At 36.1% G+C, this 9,631-nt stretch overlaps 2 protein-coding genes across 3 annotated transcripts; one reads left to right on the top strand and one right to left on the bottom strand.

Moving 5' to 3' along the window:
* The first annotated feature begins 1,233 nt into the window (after positions 1 to 1,233).
* LOC133709810 (serine/threonine-protein kinase PBL34-like) lies at positions 1,234 to 4,692 on the top strand. Its single transcript, XM_062135700.1, has 6 exons — positions 1,234 to 1,692; positions 2,491 to 2,810; positions 2,916 to 3,051; positions 3,474 to 3,607; positions 3,685 to 3,808; positions 3,897 to 4,692. The coding sequence occupies exons 1-6, from the start codon at positions 1,572 to 1,574 to the stop codon at positions 4,358 to 4,360; spliced, it is 1,299 nt and encodes a 432-aa protein (XP_061991684.1). The 5' UTR covers positions 1,234 to 1,571; the 3' UTR covers positions 4,361 to 4,692.
* Positions 4,693 to 5,285: 593 nt separating this feature from the next.
* LOC133709829 (U11/U12 small nuclear ribonucleoprotein 25 kDa protein-like) lies at positions 5,286 to 8,361 on the bottom strand. 2 transcript variants are annotated; one of them, XM_062135745.1, is made up of 5 exons: positions 6,506 to 8,361; positions 6,225 to 6,425; positions 5,979 to 6,075; positions 5,776 to 5,875; positions 5,286 to 5,680 (listed from the first exon to the last, which is right to left on the bottom strand). In XM_062135745.1, the coding sequence occupies exons 2-5, from the start codon at positions 6,421 to 6,423 to the stop codon at positions 5,648 to 5,650; spliced, it is 429 nt and encodes a 142-aa protein (XP_061991729.1). In that variant the 5' UTR covers positions 6,424 to 6,425; positions 6,506 to 8,361; the 3' UTR covers positions 5,286 to 5,647. The 2 variants fall into 2 exon arrangements, with proteins under 2 accessions (XP_061991729.1, XP_061991719.1); XM_062135735.1 differs by having other exon boundaries at positions 6,225 to 8,360.
* Between the last annotated feature and the right edge of the window lie 1,270 nt (positions 8,362 to 9,631).

Genomic DNA, 9,631 nt, shown 5'->3' with positions numbered 1-9,631 from the left:
ACTAACTTCTCTATGCATTATGCAATAACCGTTTTCTTCCATTATCTTTTCTTTTTTATTTTTTGAAAAAAAAAAAATTTACTTGCACATGCAGAGCATGTGTGGAGGAATGCTAGGTACTTATTACTACTTTGTGCCCCTTTTTCTTAGGTAAAACAGATGTACACTAGACAATGAGTCTCTTTAGGATCTAGCAAGTTTAATGCTCTTTGAAATTATACTTTCCCAATGAGTTTTTGTTTAGAGCTAATGAACTTTTGCTTAGACATTATTGAGTTTATTCTCACATTGAAACTCACGCTCCATATATAAATATGAGTGAGTAACTTTTTCGTATACTATAAGATAATTCTTAATATGCTAAAGAATTTATGTTGAAGAACTAATGAACTTAGTAAATTTGTGTTTAAGTAGTAACGAGTTTGGATTTGAGGAGGAGTTTGCTAGTAACATTAAAGATTTGGAATCAAAAGAGTAAACTGTTACCCTTTATTTCAAAAAAAAAAAAGGGCTAAATACTAGTTACTACCCTGTAGTTTAGGTCCAAAATCAATTCAGTCCCTGAACTTCTAATTTCATCAAAAACACCCCTATACTTTCAATTTTGATCTAATAGGTCCAATTCGTTAATATTCTGTTATAGGTTCAAGTTATAGTTGGATTATTTGTTGAAAAACTATTTATTTGATAGATTTCTAATAGTGGGACTCACTCCTAAATTGATTATGCAGGTCACCTCAACACCATATCATAAAACATAGGCCATATATGAGCCAAGTTAACAAGTTAAATGACTCAATTGTCGGAAGACTAATAAATTGGACCTATTAGATCAAAATTGAAAGTGCATGGGTGTTCTTGATGAAATTAGAAGTTCAGGGACTGAATTGATTTTGGACTCAAAGTACAGGGTAGTAATCAGTATTTAGCCCAAAAAAAAAAAAGGCATTGAAAAAGAATATCAAACCGGCTATTCTACATGTACTGCAAATATTCTGCTTAGCTAAGTTTGATGCTTTAATTAGGCACAAAAACTATGCTTTTTTCCTTGGTAAAGATTACTGTTACTGTAAGAAAACTTAATTTAAGGAAGTCATCAAGTTACAAAATTGTTCATCAAGTGCATTCTGGGATAACAGACACTGTTCCTTTCCCATGATTGCCAAAACTTGCAGGTTCCCTTTTGGGACTAAACTGACAAAATAGTTGTTGGACTGGGTATCTTTTGGTAATTTTCTCAAGCAAGCAAGATGGGGGGGGGGGTTCCCATCCCCCACAAAAAAGGTGGTGGCAAAAAAGTTCTTTTTGTACACACTGCGATGATGATGCCTGCAATCTCCAACAGCAAACACCACCAACACCAAAGATAACCAACACTCCCTAAATTCCCACTCCCACAAAAATTTCTCTCTCCCTTCTTGTCTCTTTTTCCTCTCCTATTGTTTTGTGACTTTGTAGCTTATTATACCCATAAGCAACAAAGAGCCATGGTGATCAGTCTCTCTGAATTTTCATGCAATTGTGGTGACATAAACCCATGAAAGGCTGAGAGCTTGAAAGACAGAGCCACCATGGACAAAAAGTGTGGGTGTTGGGCTGTTCTCAGACGCGGTGTTAGTGGTTCCTGCAAGTCCTCTGCTTCTAAAGACTCTGCTAACTCTATTCCTCGTACCAGTCTTGTGTATGATGCAGGTATCTATATATATATATATATATATATATATATATATATATATATAAAATATATTTATAAATTGTTATTAATATAAAATATACATCTTGTGCTTCATTTCATTGTGAAATTTGGGTTCTTGGGTTTTCCTCAAAGCTCTGGTTTCTGTAGATTGATCTAATTGTCTATGAAATGCTATGTATGAATCTTGTTGTGGGTGTAATCCTGTCTTCTATTTCTCAAAGACTTTGATAGTGAAATCTCTCCATGTCTGTCTTTATGAATTTCAAGTCAATTCAAGACAAGCGTCTGTGTTTTCTTTGCTCTTTTAGTGAACCTATGTTTCTTTTATAAAGTTCAAGCCTTTGTTGTTTATGACAATCTATGCAGTCTTAGTTGTACTGGGAAATCATGATCTAGTTGTGATATGGACTACAGATCTCAAACTTGGGTTGTGTTAAATCACTAATCTAGCACCAAATTTGCAATCTTTGTTGTTGTAGTAATAGTTCAGTGAATAAGTAGTAGTTGAAGATTCTGAGAGTGATTTTATACCTGGTTTCCTTTCAGTTTCATTCTTTTATGAATTGAATATATGGCTTCATGCTGATTGATCAGTAATTTCACATGAATATAGTTAACTTTTCTTCTAGCTCAATTTGCCTGTGAACAAGGTCAGTCATGTGGTAATATTGGTTTAAAACTTAGCAGTTTCTGCAAAAGTTGGACTTTGATGTTCTCGGTCATAGTGTTAAAATGTGGTGATAAAAAGACTTGTGCTTGAAGAATGTTGGCTAACACACATTCTGTCCTTGCAGCAACCGAAACCAGATATCTCAATGCTAGCAATAGAGACCTCTTGCCCCCTAATGAAGCCCAACTATCGTCAGATACTCCCAATCCACCACCATCAGATGAGAAGCCTACTCGCCAGTTGCTCCAATTCACTTTTCAGGAGCTGAAATCTGCAACTGGGAACTTCAGACCTGATAGCATTCTTGGGGAAGGTGGATTTGGATTTGTCTTCAAAGGGTGGATTGAGGAAAATGGAACAGCACCAGCAAAACCTGGGTCAGGGATTACAGTAGCAGTTAAAAGCTTAAAGCCAGATGGTCTCCAAGGCCATAGAGAATGGGTGGTTAGTAGAAATATCTGCCTTGGGTTAGTAGGTTATTGTTGATAAAGGATTGTTGTATAGGCAGTGAAAATTGGGAAATGACAAGTCTCCATTTCTTTGATGCAGGCTGAGGTTGACTTTCTGGGACAGCTCCACCATCCAAATCTTGTAAAGCTTATTGGGTACTGCATTGAAGATGATCAACGGTTGCTCGTTTATGAGTTTATGACCCGTGGGAGTCTTGAAAATCATCTCTTCAGAAGTGAGTATGATTACATTCTTCTTGTTCTATTTCTGCATAGTGGATAAACATGTGTGTATAAACTTATTGATCAGACCATTTTTCTGTTCAGCTTGGAAAATATTTTAATAAACATCTTGTCCTTTCATCTTTGTCTTTGTGAAGTATTCAAGGGCTACTTGACATGGCTGTTTTGGAATACAATAGCACTGAGTATACAACTTTCATTGGGTTTTGTCCTGTTCTGTTATCCAATTAAAATTCAGTTGTAGTCTATCACTGAACCTGAGTACTCTATGTATGTAGTCTGATGTGAACCAAACTGTAGTGCTTTCGTGCAACTGCATTGTTGAAATTTAGAATGTTTGCTTTCTAGTAATGATTTAATAGTTTATGCTTCTATACGATTTAAGATAGATGCTGAGTTTTTGAAATTTTTGTAGGGACTATACCTCTGCCATGGTCCAATAGGATTAAAATTGCACTTGGTGCAGCAAAAGGATTGGCCTTTCTCCATAATGGTCCAGAACCAGTCATTTATAGAGATTTTAAGACGTCCAACATCCTGCTTGATTCGGTAAGTGCTTGCTATTATTGATTAACAATGTCGATTCTTTTGCTTGAATGATTCAACAGATTGGGGTTTCTTTATAGGAATACACTGCTAAGCTTTCAGATTTTGGTTTGGCTAAAGCTGGGCCGCAAGGAGACAAAACACATGTTTCTACCAGGGTTGTTGGAACGTATGGCTATGCTGCCCCAGAGTATGTCATGACAGGTAAGAAAGCTAGAGATTTTCTTGTTCCCAAAGAAATTTGAAATTTGAAATTGAACAATTAACAATTTTGTTTTCTTCATTCTCCCAGGACACTTGACCTCTAAAAGCGATGTTTACAGCTTCGGTGTAGTTTTACTTGAAATTTTGACAGGAAGAAGATCGATGGACAAGAAACGCCCAAGTGGGGAACAAAACCTTGTCTCTTGGGCTCGGCCATATTTAACTGACAAGCGAAAGCTTTTCCTTCTCGTGGATCCTCGCTTGGAATTGAATTACTCCATCAAAGGGGTACACAAAGTCTCACAGTTGGCTTATGACTGCCTTAATAGGGACCCCAAAACCCGGCCTACAATGGATGAAGTAGTGAGGGTTCTTACTCCATTGCAAGATCTTAATGACCTCGCCATCTTGTCTCACCATGCTCGTTTATCTCAACAAGCAAGACGCAAGAAGAAACCTGATCATCATGGAAGTCAACAGCAGCTGACCTTCGTCCACTCTAAGAGCATCAGAGCTTCTCCATTGAATACTGGGAAGCAGCAACGTCGATGATGGCTTGGCCGACTCAAACTATTGAATGAAACAAAGTCATCACCTTTGTTAAATGGGGTTGTGTGAGGACAATTTTTTGCGCTTGTGTAACTTTTGGGGTGTATGTAAAAGGGGCACACAATGGAAGAGGAAATTAGATGCATGAGATCCCTTTCTTTGAATTCCCCTTTGCTTCCATTAGAGAGCTAACCATGATCAATTTGGAACGATCCTCACGATTTGTCTATGTTTCTGATATCTATGTTGTAATTTGATCAGACCGCTGATCATTTCAAAGATTGTGATTTGCAGCTACATGAATGCCAGTTGCTTTGAGGATTTATAACTGCATATATGCACATCCTTTTTCTTTCCATTCTGCAGATCGCTGCTGTTACAAATAGAACATATGCCTTGCGCAAAGATGAATAGTATGTATCTATATAGATTCTGTGCATATATTTCTGACATAAGCATTTCACATCTTATCAGCCTCGACTTATTCCCTAAGCAATTTGTACAAAGCATCCACTGAATTTGCTTTCCTGTAACATGTGAGAGATATGGATCTCCATCCTACATAGCTAACTAGCCATATATAGCAGCATCCGCTGGCCTAGCCTCTAAAGAATATACTATTCCATTTTTCCAAAAGGAAACTATGAACTTGTGCAATTTCACAATCTGGGATATCACTTTGAACCTGCTTTATGAACAGTATGGATCCCTCTGTCGAACCTCCTTTATGCCATCTTCTAGGGAATCATTACTCGGTGGACATAATGACAGAAAAGAATTTACCTCCTTTTCATTCAACTCTGGAAAATTGTGTGTAGAAAAGTAAAAAGATTTGCTTTCTGAAAAAGAAGTGTATTCAAATCCACAGGGGAGACTTGTCCAAGCACATTAGGTTCTAGTATCCAAGTAGAACTTCTACAGTGTATGATTTACTCAACTCAACACATCTTTTATTACAATTCTTTATGAATCTGCTTTGTGGATATATAACAGTTATAAACCAACACTTCTGACTACAAAGAATGAACGAATTTGATCTCCTACATAAAAATGTATAATTCTGCAGTCGATTCAATTATTTCACAGTGGATGCATTAAATTTGATACGGCAGGAGAGACCCGATAAATGCTTCCGGCCTCCCCAAATCTTATAAGCCTGTGTCATTCAACTCCATCACGAGCTGTGTTCATCACGATCAGATCATAAGCATAAGCTGCATTGATCTATTGCAGGGATGGCTTCTTCTTCGTTCATAATATATCATAGACTCTTTTCCAGTTGATCATATGCTACATTGCTGAAAGATGTCGAACAAAAAAAAGCTGCACATGCACATACAATGTACAACAACAAAATCGATCATTAGCAATCCTGAAAAAGAATAATCATTTCCACGAAATCAATCAATTAACCCTACCTGATCGCCATCTTTGATTCCAATGACTCGAATATATGCCTTGTAATCAAGTAGCTTCTCGCCATTATAACATAAGCAAAAATGACCCCAAACATGTGACCTGCATATATTGATCCCATACAAATTGTAATGACCTACCTTAGGAACTTGAATATCCAACTAATTATAAATCAAAATTCATACACAGAAATTGATGTATATACCATGAAATCATTTCATCATCATTTGCTGACCGATCAAAAACATCCTTCACGGCCTCTATTAGTTTGGCCACCGTTGCCGTCCTTGGAACTTGCACCTCTAAAAATCAAGAAACAGGGAAAGTTATAAATAATCAGAAAACATATATATGCAAGTCCTGCTTCAATGGAAGGCCACACATCTAGGTATGTACGTACATACAAAGCATATGCATGCATGCATGAGATTATACATATATATCTACGTACCAAAGGTAGAGCCGTCCAACTTGATAACAGAGAGGTTTAGAGGCTGTTGAGGCATCTTGTGGTAAGCAAAGCTCTTCTTGATTAGCAACTTAGGCGACATTGAATGGGATGTGATTGGAACGCAGAGGCTATTCGACTCCGTGCACAAGTACTCATGATGATGATGATTTGCAGCAGCCGGTTCACGAGTTTCCAACATCTCTATTAAAACGTAACAATTGAAGTTAATTACCAATTGGTGATTGGTTTGGTACAACTGAGAAGTTAGGAATGTTCTTCACCCTCGACAACAAGAAGTTGATACCCTATGCAGGAATTCGTTGTAAACCCTCGACCAACAAGAAGTTAAATTTGTAGTAACCCTAGCATAACTGATAAAGAACAAAAAAAAAATGGAATGAACCAAATTAAAACTGTTCTGCATTAGTCAATCTACGGAGCTGAGATGATCTAGGGTCGACATTGAATGTAGGTTGTGAATCCCACCATTTTCTGAAGCCTATATCCTCGGTACATTGTTATTATCATTATGCCACAGATTTGACTAGCTTTTTATGTATTGAAAAGTCTGGATACACCTTGCAAAGGGTTAATTTTGGTCAAAACAAGTATTTGCCCATAAAAAGAAGAAAATAATGATCAATAACGTACGTTGAGGAATGGTTAATTACAGATCTATTCTTTAATGTTCCAGCTAGAAAAAAAAAATTAACTAACAAATAAATCAAAAGCACTTTAATTTCAAATAAGAGCCTATAGAATTTAGTTGATTACTCTGCATATTTGGAAATATTTTAAAGATGTTTTTCCTATACTGATACTATACATTGGACAATAGAAGATCTAAGCGTATAAGTAAACACTGATGTAGATCGATATAATATTGAACGAATGACAATTGTTGAAATTGAAGACTAACAATTAGTTGTTATTTAGACGAAGATTGTCCTCTAAAAGCTTAAACAATTAAGAAAATACCAATTCCATTTCAAAGTTGAAACTAGCTATTAACAAAAGTCCAAGCATAAAAATCTGACACTAGTTTCTTTATCTGTATCTTGATGATTCCATATATTTCATCTTATGTTGTCCCACTTCTTTTCGTTGTGCTCCAATCAATTCGTAGATAAAGGAAAATCGATCATTCTATCTTTTCTAAATGAGAAGGGTGTGGCCCTTGACTCCTGTTGAAGTGTTGATTGATTTGTTGTGTGTGTGTATATATATACCTCTTGCTACAAGAGATACAAATAGTCAGTAATGTTTAACTTGAGGTACAAGTTGTATGACTTTATATGCTTTCTCACGTCTTTAACTAAACCTATTTCATAAGTACGTACGTTGGCTTCTTTGACTGCACTAAATCCTGAATGTTCAAGATTGAGTAGAAATTAAAGAAATATTCATGAAAGGGGTTAGTCATTATTGGTTCGAGTACAATCTCGATCAGAAGTAATTGAAACATGTATTTCAAATTTTCAGCAATTGTAACGAAGAAATCTAAGAAATTTATTGATATTTCATGTGAGAGACAGAAAGTGAGGATTGCATATCTGTGGTTGATCCGTTTTCGATCTAATAAAGTGCTTGCTTGGAACCAGAAAGCAGATTAAAGCATATCATCATGTGTGGCATAGCTGGGGGACAAGGAAGAAGAATTGTAAGTAGTACTGCTATAAATAACAAGTTTCTTGCTTAAAATTGACATCAGTAAGTGATACTCGTGAAACTAGAGGGTCCTGAATAAGCTAGCTAACAGATTAAACTAAATCAGTAACATTTGGTCTATATATAAGAACATTGAGCCATACAATATCATGCAGAAAGTGACATAACATATAGTAATGTAAGCTAGCTGAAGCTAATATATAAACTAAGAACTGAAATCTAGCTATGAATTAAGTTATAGAGGTTGTAAAAGCAATTGAAAGGGTAGAACCAATTATTTAAGAAAGTGATATTGGCGCGGCTCAATCTGAGATCAATTTACGCGGCCTGCAGCAGCCATATATGTGTAAATCTGTCTTCGGATTGAACCTCACCAACATCGCTTTCGATCCACCTCTACTGCTTCCCAAACCTGAACCATCGAATTGCTTCTTATATATGATTATAAAAGGAGATATATGCATAAAGCACATGTACTCTTTAAACACCATGAACCCGAAGCTAGCAGAAACAATCAAGATGTTCAAAACACTTTGTATTTCTTCTGCCTTTTAAGCTTGCAGGCAGGTCTCCTGGTACCACTTACCTAAAAAAAGGGAGAAAGTACTTGAATAAAGAATATCAATCAAATTAATCTGGTCCCATGTCGATGGACCAAATATTTAAAACATCAATAATCAGATAATTTTAAGTAATTAGATAATTGATTAAGGTGGCTTCTAGCAGCTAGGTGGAGTGGGAGGCCAATATATATAGTGGATTTTAGGATTGTATGTATGCGGTGTGGAGTTGGGGTCAAGTATATATTGTTGTTGGAGTGGGTCGATCTGTTGGATTTCCAAATCATGATTAACAACTATGTATATCCAAGCAATTTTATATAATAATTTCAGATTGATATTCAAATACTAATGCATACGGCAATAACATTTTATATTTCAGTACTATATATATGTAGCTACCAAGTATGCTAGCAATAGAAAATATATATGAGAGCAAACACAAACTAGAAAATAACATCCCATTTCCAAATGTGTATATTGTTTCCTACCTAGCTATAGCTCAGCTAGATAGTTTGGTTAAGGAACAAACAGTGCTTAGAAAATCAAAGGCAGATCAGTTGGTAAAAAAAAGCTAATGAAATGATTTGAGGGTTGCTATCAGTATATATAACCGAATAGGCTAGACAACCACATTTGATGATATTCAAACATGCATATGCATATTTGTGACCAGGAAATCATGTATCAGAGAGAGAGAGAGAGAGTGGAGGAGTGAATGAAGATGATGCAGAGGGAGGGAGAGATTGTATACTGGTAGGGTTTGCCTCGGGATGGGGAGAAGAGAAGATGAGAAGGATGAACATGATGGAAGATCAGGTGAGTGAAATGATTTCAATGGGGAGCAACATGCACTTACTTTAGGGTTTCTCAATTCCTCATATATGCATGCTTAGTTTCTACTCAATATAAATCAAAACTAGATAGCTACGCATGCACCTGAAATATTCTCCACCAAAAATTCCCAAACAACTCCTTTTCATTGTATATATATATATCTCTCTCTCTCCTCTTTCTGCAATTATTTATTTTACATTTCCCCACCATCCTTTTTTTAATTTAAACCAAAGAATAACATGCTTGGCTTATTTGTACCCCTGTATAATGTATATAAAACTTTCTTTCTAGGGTAGAAAGATCACAATATGGCGTCTAGTGTAGGACAAAAAGTACGTTTTA

Source organism: Rosa rugosa, chromosome 1, assembly GCF_958449725.1.
Source record: "Rosa rugosa chromosome 1, drRosRugo1.1, whole genome shotgun sequence".
NCBI classification, from domain to species: domain Eukaryota; kingdom Viridiplantae; phylum Streptophyta; class Magnoliopsida; order Rosales; family Rosaceae; genus Rosa; species Rosa rugosa.
The sequence above is the reverse complement of the archived record's forward strand: the minus strand, read 5'-3'. Positions and strand labels throughout refer to the sequence as shown.